General features: G+C 59.8%; 1 protein-coding gene across 3 annotated transcripts; it reads left to right on the forward strand.

Annotated features, from left to right (window-relative positions):
* Window positions 1-496: 496 nt before the first annotated feature.
* On the forward strand, window positions 497-22756 carry NPDC1 (neural proliferation, differentiation and control 1). Of its 3 annotated transcripts, XM_027720453.2 has the most exons (9): window positions 504-617; window positions 13942-14085; window positions 18462-18569; window positions 18694-18867; window positions 18985-19051; window positions 19641-19725; window positions 19855-19934; window positions 20154-20250; window positions 21191-22756. In XM_027720453.2, the coding sequence occupies exons 1-9, from the start codon at window positions 524-526 to the stop codon at window positions 21266-21268; spliced, it is 927 nt and encodes a 308-aa protein (XP_027576254.1). In that variant the 5' UTR covers window positions 504-523; the 3' UTR covers window positions 21269-22756. The 3 variants fall into 3 exon arrangements, with proteins under 3 accessions (XP_027576253.1, XP_027576252.1, XP_027576254.1); XM_027720452.2 differs by having other exon boundaries at window positions 497-617; window positions 13945-14085; window positions 19641-19934; XM_027720451.2 differs by having other exon boundaries at window positions 498-617; window positions 19641-19934.
* The last annotated feature ends 273 nt before the right edge of the window (window positions 22757-23029 follow it).

The raw sequence follows: 23029 nt of genomic DNA on the forward strand, positions 1-23029 counted from the left end.
CCCCTCATCCCCAGCACAGAATCACAGACTGCTTTGGGTTGGAAGGGACCTTTCAAGGCCATGTAGTCCAACCCCCCTGCCATGGGTAGGGACACCTTCCACCAGACCAGACTGCTCAGACCCTCGTCCAACCTGGCCTTGAACACTTCCAGGGATGGGGCAGCCACAACTTCTCTGGGCAATCTGTGCCAGTGTCTCACTACACTCACAGCCAAAAGTTGCTTCCCAATATCCCATCTAACCCTGCCCTCTGGCAGTGGGAAGCCATTCCCCCTTGTCCTGTCCCTCCAGGCCCTTGTCCCAAGTCCCTCTCCAACTCTCTTGGAGCCCCTTTAGGCACTGGAAGGGGCTCTAAGATCTCCCTTCGGGATCAGCGATGCCGGGGCAGTCCATCAGCGGAGCAGCAGGAGAGGGCGGGGCTTTTGGAGAGGGGGCGTGGCCCATGCGAAGACGGAGCCCCGCCCCCGCCGGCCCCGCCCCCTCCCGCAGCCGCGCGGGCCCGCGCCCGCCGTGCCCGTGGACGATGGTGGCGGCCCGGGGCGCTGCCGCCCGCCGCGGAGCGCTGCTGCTGCTGCTCGCCGCCCTCGGATCCTGCCCTTTGCGCCTCGTCCGTGCCGGTGAGTGCCTCTCCGTTCCCCCGCCAACCTGCGTCCATGTCCTCTCGCTGCCCCCGCGGATGCTCGTGTTCCCTCCCACGACGAACCCTGGTGCGGTTCCCCCCCCTTCCTCCACCATTATCCCCACTCCCACGACGGATCAGCATCCACGGGTGCTCATGTTCCTGCGTGGAAGCAAGGTAGGAAATGCCCCCCCACGTAGCCCCAGTGGGGTTTCTCACACCCCTCAGCGCTCCCTGGGGACGGGCAGCGCCGCACCGTCACCCTCCTGCCCGCTGCTTCAGGCGGGGACCTGGCAGCGGCTGGCAGCGGCGCAGGGCTGGTCCCCAGCAGCTGTTTGGGGGGGCTGGAGGGACCCTGAGATGTTGGCGGGGGGCAGGAGGGAACCACAGATATGCATCTTGAAGTGGGAGACAGCATGGAGTCATGGGAGCGGCCCACAGGAAGCACCTTTATTGGCAGGAAAAAATACTAAAAAAACCCACAAAAACCCCCATCAAAACAAAGGAAAAACCAAATAAAGGTGCTGCTGTGAGCGAGCCATCCAGGGGAGCTGCCGAGGGGGCTGCTTGGGAGGGAGTCCTGTTTGCCCACCTGCCCCATCGCCCTGGGAGCGGCTGCAGCATTCCCCCGCGGGGCTGCTCCGGTGATGGTGACATTTCTGCTCTCTGCTGGGGCAGAAGGAATGGGTGAACTTCGCTCCCTCCCCACAGCACCACCCTCAGCCACCCTGCTTGTCTACTGAAGCATTGTTTTGGGGCGTTCAGGTTTGATTTGTTTGAGTTTCGGGGTCTGAGTTAGGGCATTTCCCCTCCTGAGGGGTCTGGCACTGGATATGCTCCGTGTCCCCTCGCTCTGTGCCCACTGCTGGGGTGTGCAGGGCTGCGATGGGCATAAACACCACCCGAAAAACCCCAACTGGTCCTGAGCATTGCTGCCTGCGGGGAAGGCTGGGGCTGCCCACCACTCCCACACCGGGGAGGCGCGGTGTCCCGACCTGTGGTACGGCCTGTCTCGGACAGGTGCTTTCTGCCTCGCTGGCGCAGGAGCCGGGAAGGGCCTCCTGGCTCCCAGCATTGTTTGCGGATCCAATATTGTTTCCTTGAGCTGGCTCCCGGCGGGGCAGACGCTGGGCAGGCGGACGCCGGGCAGGCAGCCTGCTGTCAGCCGGGGCCCAGGCGGCCTTGCCGTGCTCCCGCTTGCTCAGAGGGACAGCGGGAAGGTGCAATAATTTTTAATTCTCCCAGTGGATCAAAACATCCAGATGCTTCCATGCTGGGGCATTGGAGGTGGACGTGGGGATGCTCCTGCACTCCGCCTCTTCCCACGAGCCAAGGCTGGGGTGGCCCAGCCAGGGGTACTGCTGACACAGATAGGAGAGCCGGGCAGCTCCAATGCAGCCATCAGTGATCCAGCACAGTCTCTGCTGCTCTCGAATTTAAGGGGTTGGTGTGGGATCATCGGGGCTGGCAGTGCTGCTGGGGTGCGGTCCCTCGAGGGGCTGGTGGAGTGGCTGTACCTGGGGGCTGTCTAGGGGGGTAGTTTCCCCTTCCCCTCCTTTCCCAGCCTTGCGGGTGCTGCTGGAGGTGAGACGAGCGCGAGGGGCCTGGCTCTGCAGCAGCAACCTGCTCCAGCACTGGGATATCGCATGCTCTTGGCTGGCGCATGTGGGGTTGGGATTTTTGGCTCAACCTCTTTGCCCTGTGAGATGCTGGGGCATCTCGTCTTTGAGCTTTTCCTGATGGCAGCATCCCATTGCCGGGAGGTCGAGGTTGTGCAGCATATGGCAGTGGGGAGCTCCAGGCGGGTTTCTCCTGGAGATGTCTAGAGAAACATCCCTGGGATGCTGGACAGGGAAAGGAGTCACTGTCCTGCCCCCACCACCTTCCTCACTGAGCACAGTGGGGCACAGGAAGCGTTTACTGTTTCTTCCCACTGTATAATTGCCCTTTCTGGGTGGGTGGGGCAGAGCTTGGCTTTCTCTGGGGACAGCTGTGAGGTGGAGGTGGTAGGGCCAGGGGCAGCTCCCGTCTGTGGTGTGCTGGTGAAGCTGGCTTCTGAAGGGCAAGGAGAGAGTGGGGGAGAAAGTCCTGGACCACCATACCCGTGTCCTCCTGCCTCTGTGGCTTCATCAAAGTTTTTTCAGGTGGGGATTGGCATCTCCTCTTCCTCATCCAGCACTGTGATCCAGAGCCCCTGCAGCAGATGCCATCTCCCAGGATGCAGCTGCACATGGCACGGTGACATCCTCATCTTGCCATGGGCCTGATCCAAGCTGGAGGAAGGGCAGCAGTGCTTTGGAGGTGCTGCAGGGTGGTTTAGGTTTGCTTGCTGCTCCTCAACTGTTTTTCTCCCACGTGTCCCTATCCAGTGCACCTGGCTTTGGGAAGGGCCCTGGCCTCACCTCATTTTATGGCTTCATTTCTTGGAACTTGAGTGAGAGCCAGACTCTCCCCCCTTCCTAAGTAATTGAGTTGACAAGTTTTATCTATTATTATTATTATTATTATTATTATTATTATTATTATTATAAAAAGAAATGTTTTACAAATGTGATGATGGGCTAGAACCCCATCTTTTAATAATCCTGAACCTCCCAACCCCACTACAACAGTCAGCACTTCACATCCCAAACATCCAGAGAAGCTACTCAGCACAACCCGAGTGGTTCTTTCCAGTCCAAGTGACCCATTTGGCCGCATGTGACCTGCCAACTCCACATTGCTGCTCCTACTTGTGCTGCTCTGCTGGGATGCAGGTGGGAACATGGATTCTGGTGCTGATACCAACTGCCCCAAGCTCTGCGGTGGTGCAGGGACTGCTCAAGGTCCCCAGCTGGGCACGGCAAGGCAGGAGCCATCCCCTGGGAAGTTCCCATGGCTCAGCCTGTGGGTGAGATTGTCCATCTCTTGGCTTTTCCTTTGTCTGCTTGGCCATTGCTGCACTGGGGAGGCGTGAGGGGCAGAGTGGGCACAGTGGCTCCACAGACCCCCATGCTGACCATTGAAACTGGGACAGCTGTTGGGAGCAAGGCAGCAGGGCTGGTGCTGCGTCTGTGGTGCTTGCAAGGGCCTGGCTGCCCTGCCGAGCTCCCTGGGGCTCTACCCAGTGGGTGAGCAAGGGGTGGTCTCTGAGCACCCCAACATCCTGCGGATCGGTCTGCAGAAAGCAGCCCCAGCTTTTTCTTGAGGCACAGTGAAGGTTGTCCAAGTCCCCTCAGGAGCAGTTGGCAGCAGTGGGCAGTTGTTCTGCTCAGCCACTCCATCCCTTTGAGCCCCTCATGGCTGCATGTCAGGGTGTCCTCTGCCACGCTGGTGCAGACCAAGTGTTGCCCCACACTGCAGCTGGGGTGCTGCTCCCCTAGGAGCTGTGTGCCGCTCTCAAGTTTAATTTTCCATGCAGTTCTATTCTTGGAGACAATGTCCCCACCTTGTTCTCTAGGGTTACATTTGCTGAGCTGGCACCTTTCCATGGGAAAGGACCTCTAGTGGGGGCTAGATGTGGGGGAGCGGGGACATGGGGCACAGGCATCCCGTGGGGCTCTGCAGGCCAGTACCCATGCCAGGGACCTGGGCAGGGCTCCCTGCACAGGCCTGAGGAGGGCAAATGGGTGGAAAGAGGCTCCTAATACCTGTGATCCCAATTGCAGAATCAGCATCAAGGAAGAGTTTATGGAAGAGACAGGGTGAAAGTCCCTCATCCCTTTCACTACAGCTGGCTAGGGACCCACAAACCCATGTGCATCTCAGCCGTGCCTTGTGGGTGCTGGTGCAGGGAGAGCTGGAGCTTGGGCAGGGAGGCTGAGGTCCTGGAGCCTGGGTCATGTGTAGGGTCAGGTCCTTTGGATGTGCATTTTCCCTGGCAGCTCTGGAGATGGGTCCCCCACCCCAAGGACCCCTCAGTCCCCAGGGGTGCTTGGGTTCTTCCCACAGCACAGAGGAAAGACACACTGGGGACGTTTGCCTGAAAAGTCTCTTCTGGGCCATGGGGGTATTAAGGGAGGTAATCGGCTTAGCCCTGACAGGCGCTTCCAGGCGGGAGCGGGGACAGGGGGGTGACAGTGTGATCAGGACACTGGGGACAGGGAGGTTGGTGGTGGGTGCTGGAGACTAGAGGGGTGATGGGGATGTTTGAGACAGGAGGGGTGTTGGGGGTATCAGGGGTGACAGTGTAGCAGGGGCAATAGGAACAGGAAGGGTCACGGGATGGACAGTGTGCTGGGCACAGGAAGAGATGTGTGGCTACACTGGGGACAGGAAGGGTCATAGCATGGTGGGGACAGTGGGAATGGGAAGGTTGATGGGGGCTGCTGGGGGCAAGAGTGTCAATGTGGTGATGGGGATGTTGTGGACAGGAGGGGTGGTGGGGGTGCCCAGAGACAGGAGGGGTGATGGGATAGCCTCTCCTCAGGTACAGAGTGCTGGGTCCCTGGGCACAGGGTACAGTACCTGCCATCAGTCTCATCCCTGCATTGATTCCACAAAAACAGTACCCCGGTGCTTGGTCTCCACAGGAAGTTCCGAATCTACTCAGGGGGACAGTGGCTCCCCTGGGCCAGCTGCCCCCCCAAAACCCCAGGGCCTGGCCCCAGCACCACTGCCAATACTGGGGCGTCTCCTTTCCATGCCTGGACGTTAACCAGTGCTGCTGCCACAGAGTGACCAGTGCTCCGAACAGCAGCTGCAGGCCTGTAATTAGCCACTTTGTGAGCTAATGAGAATTGCAACGGGAAGAAACTGGCCATTAAGTGCCTGGAGCGAGCTTTGAATTGAAGGAAGGAAACATAGCTGGAGCAGGTCCAGGTCCCTGCCTTATCCTGTGCTGGAGCACCATGGGCTGGCAGCTGCCCATCTTAACCCGTGCACACCATGGTGCGTGCTGGGGTCCCTCCTGCATGGATGGAGGACGGCAAAGCCTTTGTGGGGGGAGATTTGCTCTTTGGGTGGGAACCCATCTCTCTAGATGGGTGACATGAGAGGTGACATATCAGCTGAGGGTTGGCAGGGACCATGGCTCATGGTGGGACAGGGGTCCCCTGGGATCCTGGCCCCTCTTCCCTTCCTGTAGAAAGGAGACTGTGCTGGAGGTGGAGACAGGAGGTATGGAAGGTACAGCTCTCCAGTGCATCCTTAACACCTGTGGGTGCTGCCTGGGCTCAGCTGGGGGTCAGCAGTGGAGCGTTCCTGGGGAGCCCACAGCTCTTGTGTGCAGGAGGAGCAGCTCTGCCTCGGGGATTTCATCATCTCGCGTCTGTTGGGGATTATTTCCCAGCCACCTGCTAAATCGGGAGAGAGGGCAGCCCTGGTGAGCTGCTGTAATGTGACTCATCCTGTGGCCATCCTTCCTGGCTAGGATGGAGAGGGTTTCCTGATCTGGCTCTTCCTATGGGGCATAAACCCCCAAATCCCTGGGTCCAGCTCTTTTAGCACCATCTGCAGTCCTTTTCCAGGAGCCCTGGGATGCTGCATTCACCAGCACCCCTGGGATGCAGCTGTGCATCCCGTGGACCCCCAGTTTCTGGGCTCTGCCCCATGGGACATGATGACCCCACAGGTCTTAATCGCTGGCAGTGGCTGAGTCAGAGCCATTGCAGCCACAGGTGCAGCCCCAGTTGGGTGGGGAGCTGTGGCCCCTGTGTTTCCACCTGCCTCTGGCCTTGCGTGTCCACTGGCACATGGTGCCCTCCTGGGGTGCCCTTGCCAGCCCTTGTTCCAAAGGCTGTTGTTCCACTGGCTGTTCCTAAAGCCATAAAGGTCAGCCCCTATGAGCCCAGTAGCCATGAGTAAGGGGCTGTGTCCCCAGACGCCTGTTTCAGGGTGATGGGCTGGTGGGAGCACCAGGGCTGGTGTGGCAAAGCAAGGAGTGGATGAGAGGAGCTGGGCAGACAGGCAGACTCCCCACCCTGACCAAACTGCCTCCAATCTCCAAGGGTGTTTAATCAGCAAAATCATGCCAGTGCCTCTTTCTCAAAGGCTGCAGGATGTCTCCAGTGACAGCGTGGGCCGCAGCGGGGGGTAGGATGGCTTTGACTTTGCCAGAGAGCATCTGGCATAGGTGGGCACAGTGGTGCTGCTCCTCTGGGTGGGTATTTCCAGCCCGGCAGTGGGATCACATGGGAGCCTATGGCTGCTCGCAGATGGCTGAGCTGTGCTGAGCTGTGCTGAGCTGTGCTGAGCTGTGCTGGCCCCTGGCCTGGCAGCTCCTCATGTGCATGGGCTGCCCTCTCTCACCTCCCCACCATCAGCAGTGGCTCCACAGGGAGAGCTTGCCTGAGGCTGCGTCTCTGCTGTGGCTCACTGGACAGGTGGGCGCCCTTGAGGTGGTGCCCTGCTGATGGGCCAGTGCCCAGGAATGCCAAGAGGAAAGAGCTGGACCCTAGTCCTTCTCTCCAGACTGCTCAGCACTTCAGGTGGGTCCATGGTGCCAGGGCTGCCCATTCCCTGCCATGCCAGCACAGCAAGGGTCCAGCACCATGCTGTGCTGCCCATTGTGGTGTCTTAGAGCACCCCAGGGATGCAAGGAGGGGTCCCCATGCCAGTGCTTGCTCTGCACTGTGGCCCTGGCCACCAGCTGCTTCACCTGTGGCATGGTGCCAAACCTGCCCAATAAAAAGGGAATTAAAGAACCCCACCTCCGTCCCATCCCCAGCCCCGGTGGGCTCAGGGCAGGTGTGAAGCCTGCTGGTTTTTACTTCAGCAAAACCTGATGAACAAGACCTGAAGTGGGTGGTTCAAAGAGCAGCCAGGTGCATTATGGAATGGGGTGGCACCAGGAGCAGCCTGGGGTCCCTGACACGGGTGGATGTGCAGTCGGCGAAGCAGAGCCAGCAGCAAGTTTGGGTGGGCAGCCCCAGGGAAGTGGCATGTGGCACCTGGTTTGCCTTTTGCTCTTTTTTTATTATTTCTTCTCTTCCTGAATATCTGAAGCCACTTGTGGCTGGAGACCCCCTGGTACAGTGGGGGCACAGGGGAATGCAGTGGTGCACATCCTGGATGTAGAACAGCCTCTGCAGGGCTGGAGCTGCGGCTGGCAGCGCCCAGGGGTGTTGGAGCTGAGGTACCAGGGGGTCTCACTTGGCTTGATGCCCCCCTCCCCTGCCACAGGCAAGGAGGGCCACATCTTCTGCTGCCTCCTGACTCTGCCCAGTCCCTGCTGGTGTCTGGATCCATGGTTTGCTGGAGCTGTTTCCATCCATCCAGGTGCCATCTCCCCTTCCCACAGCCCTACCACTCCAGTCCTTCACCTTGCATGGTAGGCAGGCTGCCAGGGCAGGGAACAGGCATTTTTCTGGCCATTTAGGGGATTTGAGCAGTTATGACACAAAATCCCACTCCCTCAGCCTGGTGGAGACTACTTGGTGCTGCCCCAGCCTACGATCACAGGACCAACTTGGGATTTCAGAGTGCTTGTAAATGGAGTCTCCCCTAGAGCAGGGGCAGGCTCAGGGAGAACACCAGTGGTTGGGAGGTGATGCGCTTGGGGATGCCAAGGGTTTGGCATCTGCTCACCTCTGCAGAAGCCTTACTCAGCCCTCCTGTCCCTCTCTTTCCCCTTGGCATTGAACCTGGAGCAGGACAAGGCTCTGGAAGCCCATTGTGATGCCCTCAGGGCTGCAGAAGGATGTGCACCTGTGCTGCCTGTATTCCGGGGCTCCATGCTGGTGGCCCCAAAGCAGCAGCAGTAGGGTGGGTGTGGGTTGAGTGCTGATGGAGCCATTTCCCATCAATCCTGGATGTTGCTCGTGGGAGCGTTCCCTCCCTGGGAGCAGGGTGCAGTGAGGTGTTTGCTGTACAGGCAGGGAGAATGCCGCCACGGGGTCCCTGTGGAGGTTCCCTTGTCCTCCAGTCTGCATCATGGGGCTGCTGACACTGTCCCTTGGCCATGACAGAAGCTGTGCTGGAGATTGTCTCTGCTGGCTGAGCCAGATCTCAGTGCCTACCAGCTGCAGCTGGGAGCCAAGATGTGAGCCCCGATGGCCTCGGGGATGGGAGTTGGTGGCATGTGGCCTCTGCCTGACCAAATCAGCTGAAGCACAAAGCAATCACTTCCAGCTGCTCCCTCTTGGTGGCATGGCATGGCCCAGCGCTGCTGCAGGATGCGGGGCCAGACTGGTGGCCCTGGCTGTGCCACATGCTCCATCCCCAGCAGTGACATGATGTGGCCAGCGTCCCCCCACTCCCAGCTTGCGGGGTCAGCATTGCAGAGCCCCGCTCCACTGCCTCCACACGTGGGAGGGGGCTTGACTGCTGCATTTTCGGGGGCAGGAGCACAGAGGTGATGTGAGCAGCTGCTGGCAGTGGTGGGGCTCCCATGGGGGCTGCCTGAGCAGTGGTGCCAGCTGTGCCCAGGAGCGGGGATTGCTCCAGGACTGCAGCCCAGCCACCAGCATAGTGTCTGACCTGCAGTCATGGTGTAACCCCTGTGGTCAGGGCGTGTCATCCGTGGCTGCTGTGTGCAAAAGGAGTGGTGCCAGGGCTTGGTACCCCAGGAATCCAGCCTGCCATTGGCTGTGTTAGCGCAGCTGTCAGCAGTCATGCCGTGACCACCTGGCTCCCCTGGGGGGGCCACACTCCTGGGCACAGGCAGTGGAGCTGGGGTGTTGGGGTGCCTCAGCAACCCCTGTTCCTACCTGCTGCTGGACAGGCTGTGGGCAGGGGGAAGTGAGACCTCAGGGGCTGGAGTGTGGTGGGGAGCATCACATCAGCCTGCCTGCCCAATACCTCCCTGTCTGCCTGCCCAAGGCCTGCTCCAGAGCACTTCTTCAGAGCCAGGAGCAATTTGTAGAGCCAGGAGGGAGCCCCAGACAGTGCCAGCTGGCAGAGGAATTGCTGGGAGGGCCAGCAGGCTGCAGGCAGGGCCCACAGCAGCTCCCACATCACCTGGCTGGAGGAGGAGGATGAGGAAGAGGAGGAGGAGTGACCTTGGAGTGGAGCTGGCAGACACAACACCACTGCAGGCCCGATGGGGGTTGCTACCGCTGCCGGGGCTCTGTCATATCCTCGCCATGGTCTTTCCTCAGCCATAGTCATGCGCTAGTGTGCAGGGCCTCAACACGGGAGGGAGACCTGCATCCCTGTTCCCCAGACACCCCAATATACCCCCATGCCCTGGCTCAGTGCCCATGTCCCACCAGGGGCATATCCTGCTGCCATAGGGCCACTGGACCCCAGTGGTCCCGGGCAGGTTGCTCTGGTGGGCAGGTGTTGCTGGTGCAGAGATTGTGAGCACCCACACCAGTGCTCAGCACTACTTAATTGTCTTCTTACATTCACTTTTATCTCTCTGTCTGCGGCAGTGATGCAGCGAGGGCAGTCCCTGCTTCCTGGCCACCCAGATGTCCTCCTCGGGTTTATTTTTGTTTCTTTTTCACTTATATGTATTGGCACGAGTGTGGAAGAGCTGCTTCACCCAGGCTGTGACTGCCAGCGGCTCCATGCCCTGCCCAGGCACCTCCTGTCACAAGCATTCTGCTGTCCCCGAGTCCCACCCCGGGTGCCCAGCATGGCTCTCCCCAGGGTGGGTACTTGGGGATGGGGGATTGTGCTCAGCTTTCCCCCATGGATAACACATCCAGGGGCCATGGACACACATCTTGCAGTTCACACACCCACATTTCCTCCTGGGCACGGGTCTGTTCCTGCTTACATGTGTCCCTAGCTTGTGCCCACCCACTGTCTGTGCTGGCTGCAGGGTGTCCTGTGCACCTGCTGCCCTTGGGCTCAGCTCCTGTCTGGGATCCTGTCTGCAGGGAGCCACTCACCTCCTCCAGCACTGGCGGCTCGGCACAGCCCTCAGCTTGGTTTAAGGGGTTACCCCAGTTGTGCTGGGCTGGGCTTGCTGCCCACCTGTACGGGAGCTGTGCGCCATGGCAGGGCAGTGACAGCAGCTGAAGCATCCTCCTCCTCCCAGCACCCCATGTCATTGCTCGCTCCTCTGGTCTGTACCATCCTGCCAGCAGGTCCATGCTGCCCTTCCATCCCTGTCCCTCAGGATCCCAGCCTGAGTCTCTCCTGACGTCCCACCTGTGGGCTGGCCTTGCTGGGCTGCACTGATGCCAAGCAGGGGGCGTGGTTGGGGTGGGGGCATCCCAAACTCTCCCAGATTCAACAGCAGCCTCACCGGTGCAGAGGCAAGATGGGGCAGCTGCAGCGGGTATGCTGGTACAGGTGGGTGGCATGGTGGTGACATGGCCACAGCTGGGTGGAATTGGGACCCATGTGCTGTGCCAGTCCCATTACCCACCTTTGGGTGGGTATTCAGGAGGGTGAACCTGTGGCCAGGGCACTGGGGAGCCAAGGGGCGGTGGGAGGGTTCGGGTACACCCAACATGGAAGCTGGACCCCACCACCTGCCCGCTTGAGAATGGACAGATGGTACCTACCCCCCCAGGGCATGTATGGGTGTGCAGGGCTGGGGCAGCATGGGGGGGCAGGGTGTGACAGCCCCCCAGGGTGACAGTGGTCAGGGGTGGAGATGCCCCCGTGGTGCCTGGGTTCTGGCACACACGGCACTCAGTCCCTGTCACGTAGCATGGCATTGAGGTGCCCACTCCCACCAGCACAGGGCTCTCACTGCTGGGCTTTGAGGTGGGCTTAGAGAGTGGCAAAGCCCTGTGGGCCCCCTCAGCCCATGGGGTGCCCACGCAGTGATGCCGGCTCACCATCCACTGACTGGTGACACATGGGGAGCTCTGAATTGCAGCCTGTGACAGCTGGGCAAGCACAGCTCATTCTTCAAACAGAGATAACAGCCTTTGCTGGGATCCAGCCTGGGCTTTATTTATTTACCTGGTTGCTGGACTCTGGCTTGGGGCTTGTGCTCTGGCTTCTGCCCCTGTAGCCCCTCCCACTCCCCAAGGTGGTTCTGAGGGTGTTGTCGAGGTCTGGCACTGCAGGGTGACTCCACCAGTCATCAGCTTTTGGCAGCACCTGTTTTGGGGGAAGTGTTTGCATGAGCCTGTGGCACAGGCACTCTGGTGTCCCCCCCAGTGACCCACGTGGCTGTGGCGTGTCCCCAGCCTGGGGCTGTGCAGTGCCACATCATCTTCCTGCCCCTCATTTTTAAACGGAGTGGCCTTGAGAGTAACCCCAGAGAGGTGCAGCCAGTAACCAAGTCCTATTTCTGTGCTTAAACACCTGATTATTTTCCCATTAAGCACTAATTGCCCCCCAGCCACCTGGCCGAGGCCCATGGCAACTCCAGGGAGCAAACCTGGCTCTCACGGGCAGAGTGGGCTCTGCCTCCCAGCACGAGCAAACACCCTCCAGCTTGCTGTGCCTGGTGTGGGGTTCAGCCAGCCCTAAAATTGCAGCTGCTGCAGGAGAAACCTCTGCAGTGAGGGCAGCTCTGCCCCTGACGCTGCCAGCCAGAAGGGGAAGTGATGAGTGCCTCAGGGGATGCAGTGGGGAGCAGGCTGGGGGCCATTAGTAGGGGTTGCACCCTCTGGTGAGCAGTTTGATGGTGAAATATGGCCATGCAGAGGGCGGGTTGCTGTGGGTGGCATATCCCACTCATCTGGCTTTGGGGTGACATCCTTCCTGTGCCCTTGCCGGGGGAGCAGAACTGTCATGATTCGTGTCTTGGCAGTTCCGTCTTGTTCCAGGACTCTCCAGTGTGCACAGGGTGCTGCCTCCCTCGCCCCCTGGTGTGCTGTAGTGATGGGGATCAGGAGGGCCCCCAGCGTTGGGGTGCCCTTCCTCGTGGGGTGCTCGGTGCCAGGGCTGCCCCCCAGTGTTGCCATCCCCAGGATGCAGGACAGGCAGATGGCAGGTGTGTTGCTGGTGCTAGTGTGGGTGGCAAGGGCTGGCAGGGCTGGCTTGGGGTGCGTGGGCTGGTGCTGGAAGCAGCTCCTGCTGTGACTCATCGCCAGCCCGGGGGCGGCCAGCCTGGCCCTGCTCCCGGTGCAGCCCCACAGCCCTGCTCCCTACCCAGTGCTGCCTGCAGGAACACTGTGGGCATGGCCATGCGTGGCAAGGTGAGGGGCAGGGTAGGGCAGCTGTGTGCTGTGCCCCCATCCAGCTCTGCCTCCCATCCAAATGCGCTCCCTATTCAGCTGCACTTCTCCTCCAGCTGTGCCCCCTCCAGCTGCACACTCCCATCCAGCTGTGCCGTCATCTTTGCCTCACATCCAGCTCTGCTCCCCATCCAGTTGTGCCCCATCCAGCCCTGTCTCCCATCCAGCTGTCCCCCAATCCAGCTCTGCCTCCCATCCAGCTGTGCCCAGCCTGAGTGCTGGGCATACTGAGGGTCACCTGGTTCCTCACTGCCACCAGCTTGTGAGGGAGGGACACTCATGCTCATGCTGTGGCAGGACCAGCAGTGTCACCATCAAAACCAGGCCCCCAGCGTGTCCCTGCAGCCCCCCGCTGAAGGTGACACCTGAAGCCTGGCTCTGTGTGTCACTGTCCTGTCTGGTCACAGTTCCTCCCTCCAGCTCTGCACATGGTTGGCCACCATCACCCAGTCCAGGACTCAGCTTTGTACAGGACACAGAGACTCTGTGTCCCCCTAGGAGATCCCGCTGGCCTGAGCCTGCCTGGGGTGATGAACCAGGGTGCTCCCGGCCATGACAGCGCTGCCGTGGTCTGATGGGTCAGGTGAGGTGGAGCATGGGGGGCGCATGCCTGTTCCCAGGGAGTGGAAGTGCCCCGGAGCTGACATGGACATGAGACACCCCATGACACTGCGAGGGAGGTTTGGGGTGCAGTGTTGGGAAGGGCTGGCTCCCACTGCTTCCCCTGGGCAATGCCAAAGGGATGGGATCCTACTTGCCAGTGCTAGCACTGACCTGTCACAGCCCTACTGAGGCTTTGGGGGGTTGATTTGGGACTTTTGGTTTGACAGTCACCACACGAGCTTCAGTCTGTGCTAGTTGGATTTCAGATCCCTGTGTGGGGCAGGCTGGGGTGGGAGACCCTGGTCACTGCCAGATCTGTGGGGCTCAGAGTGTCCTGTAACACATCCTACCATGAGATGGTGACAATCCTGGGGCTGGAAGTCTGGGAGTATGGATACTGGCTGCTCTTCCCTGAGGCAGCAAACTTGCAGGTCATGGGATCACAGACTATCTCAAGTTGGAAGGGACCCATAAAGATCATCGAGTCCAACTCCTCGGTCGTTAAGCCTGTCATTAATTGCAGCCAGTAATAGCTTTCTGGAGGCAAAGCAGGGCCAAGGGGTGGCTCTGGTGAAGCCCTTCCATACCTGGGAGCTGCAGCGAGAGCATCCTGGGGCAGCTGGATCCCATTCCAAGAGGCCACGGACAGACCTGGAGGCACATTTGACCCCTCTCCTCCTCCTGAGCTCTTTTCTCCTGTCCCCACAGCAGTGTCCTGTCCCCGGAGCCTGGACTGTGCCCTGCAGCGCCGAGAGTTCTGCCCACCAGGGTCGGGTGCCTGTGGGCCCTGCCTGCCCCCCTTCCAGGAGGACGACCACGGGCGCTGTGTCCAGAAGCAGTTCTCACCCAGTGGTAGGTGCACCCACTCCACAGCAGTCCCTTCACCCCCTGCCTGCACACCTGCCCCTCCCCTCTGCAGCTCTGGGAGGTTCTGTGCCTCAGGGAGCACCCTGCCCCATCAGCACCCCATCCTCTGCTCTCTCCTCTCCATGGCAGCCATATTTCTGTGGGGATGGCTGCTCTGCTCCCTCTCACTCTGCTCACTGCAGCTGAGGGGTGGTTTTGGGGTTGGCAAGGAGCATGTGGACCCCACTCTGCTCCCCATGCATCCTCCTTGGGTGACTGCATGTGGCCTTGCCAGCACCTCAGGGTCCCAGGACCGCTGGGGACAGGAGGGGCCCAGGTGGCTTCCGGGGCTCTCTGGGGTCTGCCTGGCTGTTCCAGGGTGCAGGCTCTGCAGGAGCAGGGAGGCAGTTTTCAGCACACAGAGCTGTGACTTGTGCTGACTCTGTGGTCGAGACAAATGGGTGCCCACAGCCTCACCCACCCCAGGGCTGAGTTGAGACACTGGCCTGTAGTTCAGGGCTGCTGCCTCCTCCTTGGGTGATGCCCAGCATCTGTGCCAGGAGGGCTGGAGTCGGCAGCGCCAGGCAGGACCGTGCCTGCCTGCACACTGGGGTACCAAAGGCTGTGCAGGGTATTATTCCTGGCTCCTTTCCGGAGGGATATGAGGGGCCGTGACAGCCTGGGTGGCTGCACTGTGCCAGTGGGGAGAGAGACAGGCAGCATCCTGGGAGCGGCAGCCCATGGTCACCCATCCCACTGCTGCTGCAGTAGATGGAGGGTGCTGCCAGTGTAGCCATGGCACTTATGCCCCAGTTTGGCTGCAAAGACAGTGCCAGGCACAGGCATTTTTTAGCATGACCCTCAACTCTTCATGATGCTTGGAAAGCTGTGGCAGAGCTGTCCCTGCCCCTTTGTCGTGGGGTTTTATGCAGGTTCGACGCACAGGTGAATTAAGACCGTAATTAGGGCTCCACACAATTATTTTTCCTGTAACTATAGTGGAGCAGCCTCTGTGTCTGAGGAAGAGGCCAGGACTGGCCATGCCCTTGGGCTGCTCCTGGTGTGTTCTGCTGGAGACCATCTGGATGCAAGGTGACAGCTCTGGAGCACCTCTGAACCACCTCCTGCTGCAGAGCATTATAGCATCTCCCCCCCTGCCTGCCCTTCTCCATCTGCTCTTTGCTCCCGCTGGCCCCAAAAGCCTCCTGCTAAGTGGGGTGCCAAGTCCTGGGGAGCTTCCAAAAACATGCAGGGTGGCTTGTCCTGTGCCAGGCAGGATGGAAAAGTGCTAGTCACTGACCCAGAGAGGCAGCTCCCCTTGTATTTGAGTTCCATGCAGACATGGAGGGGGCCTCTGGATTTTGGGGGATTGCTTTATGTTCTTGAGCACGTTCAGGGTCCTGTCGGGGGGCAACCAGAGCTGCTCTTTGCCCACGGCTCAGCCTGGGTGGGCACATGGGGGATGGCAGAGCCCAGCATGCCTTTAGTGCTGTTCCTCGTGGCAGGAGCATCAACCTGTAAATCAGAAGGGAGACCCCAAAGTGAGGCCCTTTGGCTGAAATGGGAGTGATGGCTGGAGGGGATGAGAGGTGATGGCATGGGGATGGGGTCCAGGCTTGGCATTTGACAGCAATCAGGGGTTCATCACCCCTGCCACAGGCTCCTTATCCACAAGTATCAAATGGCTTTGGCAGTTGTGTATGTTTTATTTTTTAATATGAAGTCTTGGAAGCAAATTCCCCTCTCAGAAGGGCTGCACATGCGCTGGCATCTCCATAGCAACCCAGCTCCTTTCTGAAGAATGCAGCCACAGTTGTATCTTCACCCGGAGAGATGTAGGACCACGGTACCATGCTCTGAGGACCCACCCTGGGAGGATAGTGACCATCTGGGTCTCTCCCAACCCCATTCTGTTGTCCCATGCAATGCCACTAGCTTGTGGCAGCAAAAGTGTGGGTACTAGGGTAAATGAAAAAGGGGGATCCCCTCCCAAATCCTCTATTTTAGCATCCCGAGGATGCCCAGCTCCTCTTGACGGGGAGGCACCAATTTTTTTTTTCCATGAGGGCTTTTACATCCTGCCTGTACCTTGATCTGGCAGCAGCACTGGAGAAGGTTGCAAGGATGAGGAGGGGCTGTGATAGCTGCATTCTGGGGGGGATGCAAGGCAAACAGAGGGGACTGCTGTGGCTCAAGGATGCCTAACCCTTTAAAGGGAGCGCCCCTTTGCTGTGTGCTTAGGGATACTTGAGCCACTTGCAACTGCTACTGACGCTGATACCGGGATCTCAGCTGCTGCCGGATCCCTGGCAGGAGCTGGAGATCCTCTCCCGAGAGCAGCTTTTTGGGATAAAAAGCATCATTTGGGGTCTCAAGAGCGATGCATGTGAGTGGTGTGTTCCTGCCATTGGTGGCATTGGGGGTGGGTCTTGGCATACCCAGCACAGACAGCATCAGCACAGAGGTGAGATGGGATGCATAGAATCTTGATGCAGTGCATCCTACAAGCTGGCTGCCTGCACATGGCTGGTGCTGTCTTGTGCAGGGGTCTGAGCCCCCCAAAATCCCATGCACATCATGGTACTGCATGTGTCTGTGCTGTGATGGGTTTGAGTGATGTGCTTTGGGCTGGTGAGGCCCATGCCTGCTTCCGCTTGACCAGCATAGAGACCCACCAGGCTGCAGGAAGCACTTTGGAAAAAGGGGGAAAAGGGGATCTAAGCTCACATATAGGGGGGTTCCCCCTTTCCCATTTGCCGGGCTGCTGGCACCAAGGAGGGTATCAGCCATCCTGGGGCAGGACTATAGAAATCAATGGATTTGTGCCCTCCTGTGGACACCGTCAGCCTCAAATTTCCTCTGCCCGGGGCAGAAGTCACACTTGTCTCTCCTTGGTCACTGCTGTCCCCAAAACATCACGGTAACTGGTGAGACCTCGATGTGTGTTCCAGGGTTGAGCCCTGAGGAGGGAGAAGCCCCCAGGAGGGGCCGGGGGCAGAGGGGAGGGGCTACAGGGCTCTGCACCATCCTGGCTGTGCTATCCTGCTGCAGGTGGCAGTGGGACCTACCATGAGAGGGCACCCGCTCCCTGCACAAGCCCTGCCTGCACCTCTGAGTGCCCTGTGCATGTCCCGTGTGTCCTGTGTGCCCTGTCCCTGCCCTGCGTGCCCTGTGTGCTCGGCCATACCCTACCTGTCCTGTTCCTCCCCAGCATGCCCAACCCACTGCAGCATCTCTGCTCCTGCTGTTCCTGGGACGGTCAGGCAGGAATTGGGGCTCAGCCTTGGCCCCCTGTTCCCTGTAGCAGCTCAGGGCAGGTGTCTCACCTGGGAATCAAGCTGCCGGTACCATCTTGCCTGTGTATGTCTGGATTTATCCTCCAGGGCTTTCCATCTGAATATGGGCAGAGGGAACAGGCATAGGGATGGGGATTGGGATGGGAACAGGGATAGGACAGGGATGTCTCCTGCCTTTGAAATTGAGATTAATCCTGTTAAAAGCAGTGGTGAGTGTCAGAGCTGGACTCTGCTCAGTGAGCCTGAGAAGAGCAGCTCCATTCCTGCTCCACACTGTCACCCTGTGGGTGGGCAACTCCAGGCTAGAGTGGGGGTCCTGCCCATGCCTGATGCCACAGGAGCCCTCTGCAGGTTGGATGTCCCTGGTGAGCACTGTGCATGAGATGCCACCCATGAGATGCCACCCATGAGATGCTGGGCCAGCCCCTGGGGATACAGGGTGCTCCTTGCTGCATGGGGCACCCCTACTCCCTTCCCAAAGGGGCTACATCCTACCAGGCAGAAATCAGCCCCTCCGCTGGAGCGAGGGCTCCCACACTCTGTTGGACAGCCCAGCTGAGCCCTGCTCTGGGGTGGCTCCAGGGCCCCTGGGCTGTAAAAAATAATTTGGGGTGAAAACCAGTGTTCAGGTGTCCCCTGCCTGCGACTCACCCTGCTGGAGCTGCTCCTCACCCCTGCGTCAGAGGGGCAGCGGTGGGGTGTCTGTCCTGGTCCAGCTCCCATCCCTCCACACTCGGGGCTACTGTGTGGCCCTAGGGGCAGGGACATGAAGCATGTCCTGCACAGCAGATGCTGGCACCCTGCCTGCTCTCACAGGATCTGCAGGACCTGCTGCCTCTGTCAGAGGGGCAGACACTGTTGCTCCTTCAGCCTCCAGCGTTGGTGGGATGAAAATCCCTCCAAAAGCAGCAAGGACACACATGGGTCCCAGGTCCCAGCTTTGGGAGGGCTGCGTCTGAGGGGGCTCAGACTCACCACCACCTGTGTCTGCTGGAGCTGGGATGCAAGCCCCTTCTTGAGGGGGTCTGGGGGTGGGCACACGGCTGCACCCTGCAGTGCCCACCTCATGCCCACGCTCTCCCGCAGGACGGACCTCCATTCCCAGCTTGGAGGCAGAAATTGATTTTCTGGCAGATGTGCTGGCCAGGCAAGAGGCTCCTCACCACCACCTGGTACAGGATGGCAGACCCAGAAGTAAGTGCTCTCTCCCTACTCCCAGTGGTACCAGGGACCCCATGGCAGCCAGATCCTGCACCCCAGGCTGGTTTGCCCTCCAGAGCTGCCCGGCAGCTGCTCACAGCTCTGCCTTCTCCTGCAGCCACGCTGGTGCCCAACGGCAGCAGACAGCGCCTGGCCAGTGGGCTGAGAGAGGGGCGACTGCAGCAGGGTCCCACCAGCACCACAGCAGCCGCCACCCTCCCCACCACTGCCACGGTCCAGAAGAACCCAGTGGAGGCATCCCCCATCCCTGCAAATGACAACGTGGTGCTCGGTGAGACCCCAGGGACTCGTGGGAAGGGGTTTCACACCCTCACCAGGGAAGCATGGGCTGGTGGCATTGTGCCACTGGCTCATCTGCTGTCCCTTGGTGTCCCCTCTGCCTCCACAGGGCTGATCGTGGTGTGCACAGTGGCCGGGATCTCGGCGCTGATTGTGGCAGCCGTCTGCTGGTGCAGGTGAGCCGGGGCTGCTGATGCCAACAAGTCCCTTGGTGTCCCTGTGCCCTGGACAGTGTATTCCCATGCTTCCTAGGCATGAGGGGTTGGAGGAGAGGCAATAGCTGCCCTTGCCAGTTCCCCCCAGCCATGGTGTCTGCTGGCCGGGGTGGGAGGACAGTGGTGAGACATCCCCATGCCAGGTGCAGGCTCCTGTTGTGGGCATTGCTGTGGCACTGGGTGCTCACACTCCCAGCACGTTGGTGCCTCGTGCCCAGGCCCCATGGGATAGAGGCGGCTATGCGTGGGGGTGCCACCTGTCATGGGTGCCATCTCAGGTAACAAGTGACAGGACAAGAGGAAATGGCCTCAAGTTGTGTCAGGGAGGCTTAGGTTGGATATTAGAAAGGGTGGTCAGGCACTGGAACAGGCCTGCTCAAGGAGGTGGTGGAGTCACCATCCCTGAAAATGTTCAACAAACGTGGATGTGGCACTTGGGGACATGGTTTAGTGATGAACTTGGCAGTGCTGAGTTTCTGATGGACTTGATGACTTTAGAGGGCTTTTCCAACCTTAGTGATTCCATGATTTCGATTCCCCTCCCCGGCAGGCTGCAGAAGGAGGTCAGGCTGGCACAGAAGGCAGACTACTCGACCCAGCGAGTGGCCAGCCCCCTGCCCTACGACAAGATCTCGGTAAGGCATGTCCCTCCCGGTGGGGATTTTGGTGCTCTGCTGGAGGGATTCCCACATGGTGTAGGCCCCCCACCAGCCAGGCTGGGGCACTCCAGAGCCTGGTCACAGCTGTTCCTGCTCTCTCTGCAGCCCGGGGACAAGACGCTGGCTCAGAGCGCCCAGATGTACCACTACCAGCACCAAAAGCAGCAGATGATCTCCCTGGAGAAGTAAGCAACCCGTCAGCAAACAGCATGTCCTGCCGTTAACTGGGGTGCCCCTAATCCCTGGGCTTCACCCCCTCTCTATATTCTCTCTCTTTAAGATGAAACTGGATGTAGCACTTAGTGCCATGGTCTGGTTACCACGGCGGTAGTGGATCAAGGGTTGGACTTGATGATCTCAGAGGTCCTTTCCAACCCATCTGATTCTATGATTCTCCCCCACAGGCATAAAGAGGAGCCCAAGCTGCCGGACTCTGCATCCTCTGATGAGGAGAATGAGGATGGAGACTTCACTGTGTATGAGTGCCCCGGGCTGGCTCCGGTACGCGGGCGCAGGGGAACTGGGGGTCCCTGTGCATGTAGGGGGAGTCCAACACGTGCCTGGGATGTGTAAGGACCTTTTTCCACATGTTCTTCATCAAACCTTGAGGTAGTCCAACCCCTCTGCTCCCTCTCATTGGAGCTCTCCAGGGGCAGGAGTGCATGTTCTGGCACAAGGCTTTTCCCTGGGAGCAGAGAGCGAGGGCAGCCCTTGGCACATCTGACCCACCTTCCCTGTGGTGCCAGGGACACGGTCACTTCAGGCTCCTGAGCACCAGGAGTGGAGGGGCTAGTCCTAGTGCCACCCCAGCGTCTGGAGCATGGACCTGTGACCTCTCAAAGCCAGGAACATCCTCACTGCCTGGCAGGGGACCCAGGGAAAGGGCACCTTCTAACAGCTCTGGGTACAAAGAGCACAAAGGGCTGGTGAGAGCGCTGGTGAGAGGCCTTTCACATGGTAATAGGTGCGGAGCCCGGCCATCAGGGCCCAGATGGAGGGTCATCATTGGGTCTTTACAGGCCCATTAAAGGGCACTTGATGGCAGGGAGGCAGGCAGTCGACTAGGCACCCCACTCCTGCTGGGGGGCCCATCCTGGGGTCCCCAGTCTGAGCAAGGAGCCCTATTCCTGACAGCCACCCTGGGAATGCTGTCCTGCAATCCCCAGCCCAGCTGTGGGGTCCCATTCCACCTGGGACCTTGGGTTTTACACATCACCCTACCCCAGCACCCCCAGCCCCACCTGGCAGGGAAGCAGCACCTTTTCAGGAGTGATGAGGGTCCTGGTGTGTGTCACCCCATCGCAATCCACTAGGTCACCTCCCTTGTCCCTGCCACGTTGGGGTTCAGACCCAAACCCCTTTGAATGGGGCAGCTGAACCCCAATTGTTTTCTGACCTCCTGCCTTTTCCTTTTCCCATCCCACTCCCTCCACCATGGCAGACTGGAGAAATGGAAGTGAGGAACCCGCTGTTTGACGACTCCTCCTTACACCTCTCCAACCTCAAGTCGCACCAGTAACACCCCTCCAGACTCCTGCACCCGAGCTCGCTACAGACTGTGCCTGCAGCCGGGGCCCGGCGGGGCGGCCCGTGCCGGAGGGGCACCCACAGCCGGGCCAAGGGCCGCAGACCCCGCGCTGCCAGACTGTTCGACGCCTGCCCAATAAACACCCACTAACAGCTATGGGAGCGGGGATTGCCCCCGTTTCCAGCGTCCTTGTCCTCTTTGCTGCTGTGATCGCGTCCCTGCCTTGCCCTTTGCTTCACTGCCCTCGGGGACATGCCAGCCCTACACGTGGGGGGTGGCTGCTGCTTTGGCACAGAAACTGGGGGGTCTGCGGCACTGTCTCTTTGCAGCTGGCTTTAAGGAGGGGGCTGCTGCCCTGGCTGCAGCTAGGCTGATATGCAGCAGCTGGGACAGGGATGGAGAGAGGGTTAGAAAGCAGGAGAGGGCCAGGAGGGCTGGGCATGCTCATGTCTGGCATCAGGGCTGCCAGCCTGCCCAGGGATGGAGCCTTTCCCTGGAGCAAGTGGCATCACTAAGGGCTTCAGTGCCCATTCTACCCCCTCCTTCCCAGCCTGGGCAGCCCCTGGCAGCAGGACAGTGCTCTGGGAGCCAAGGGCAGGACCAGGAGTGGCTCAAGCAGGTGCTGGCATCACTCTCCAGGATGCTCCTTCAGATGCTGCCCCGGGGCACAGACAGTCCCAGTGCCGCTGTGGCCTGGGAGCCCATGCCAGGCGGTGCTGGCAGAGGATGAGCTTTTTCTTACCCCAGGCCTTGGTGGGGTGAAAACTCAGAAAAAGGCTTCAGGATTTTGTTTTTAAGCCTATGTGGCCGTGGGGGAGGAAGGAGCAGGACTGGAGGGAGCAGAGGTGGCTGGGAGGGGTAGCCAAGGCATGGAGCCCACGCCCTGGCAGCATCCCTGTGGAGTCTGGCACTGCGCACTCTCCAGGCAGGAGACAGTCTCCCCTGCTCCATCTCAGGCACCTCCTGGGCCTCAGACACCCCCTGCACCCCTCTCTTACCAGTGTCCAGGCTCACCAGCCCTCACCAACACGCCCCTGCTCGGAGCCCAGTGCTGCTCCCCAAAGCCTCCCGGGTGCATTGGCCGTGACCTTCCAGCAGAAGGCCCAGGACAGGGTTTGAGTTACTTTTCACAGATTGTGGCTTCATGTCCAGACCCTGTTGTGGTCTGTCATGACCACAGGTGACCTGTTGCATGGGGGTGACCTCTTGCACTCACGGAAGCCATTGCACGCTCAGGGAGACACAGGCAGGGCAGGCAGCAGTGGCAGGGACGTGCCGGTGACATGGTGGTGGCATGGGGCCGTTACCGTCCCTGTCCCTGGCGGGGTGGCTGACAGAGGCTGTCACAGCACAGATTCTGTCCCCATGTCCTGTGCTGCCCCTCCCCATGGGCTGCTGCCCCTCTCCCGACACCTCTCGTTGTTGTATGAATTGTAGTTCTTTTAAAAGATTTTATTAAAAGACCGTGTTTGAGACCCATGTGAATGTGTAGTGTGGGACCCACGGCTCATGTGGCTCCTCTCGAAGCGTGGTGGGTCAAGGAGACGGGGGGGGGGGGGGAGCATGCAGTGGGTCCTCCAGCCTCAAACCTTCCTCGGGGAATAGCGAGTAGCCATCCTGCTCCTGCAGCTGGAGGAGCCTCTAAACCTTTCGGAAGGGTTTTCCCACACAGAGAAAGAACTGAGGGTTTATTTTCTTCTCAGTGTTTGCCAGGAGAGGTTTCCCCAGGGAAGAGTCGGGTGGGAGCCCCCG

Source organism: Pipra filicauda, unplaced genomic scaffold (genome assembly GCF_003945595.2).
Source record: "Pipra filicauda isolate LSUMZ 115617 unplaced genomic scaffold, ASM394559v2 scaffold562_size295421_pilon, whole genome shotgun sequence".
Classification (NCBI taxonomy): Eukaryota; Metazoa; Chordata; class Aves; order Passeriformes; family Pipridae; genus Pipra; species Pipra filicauda.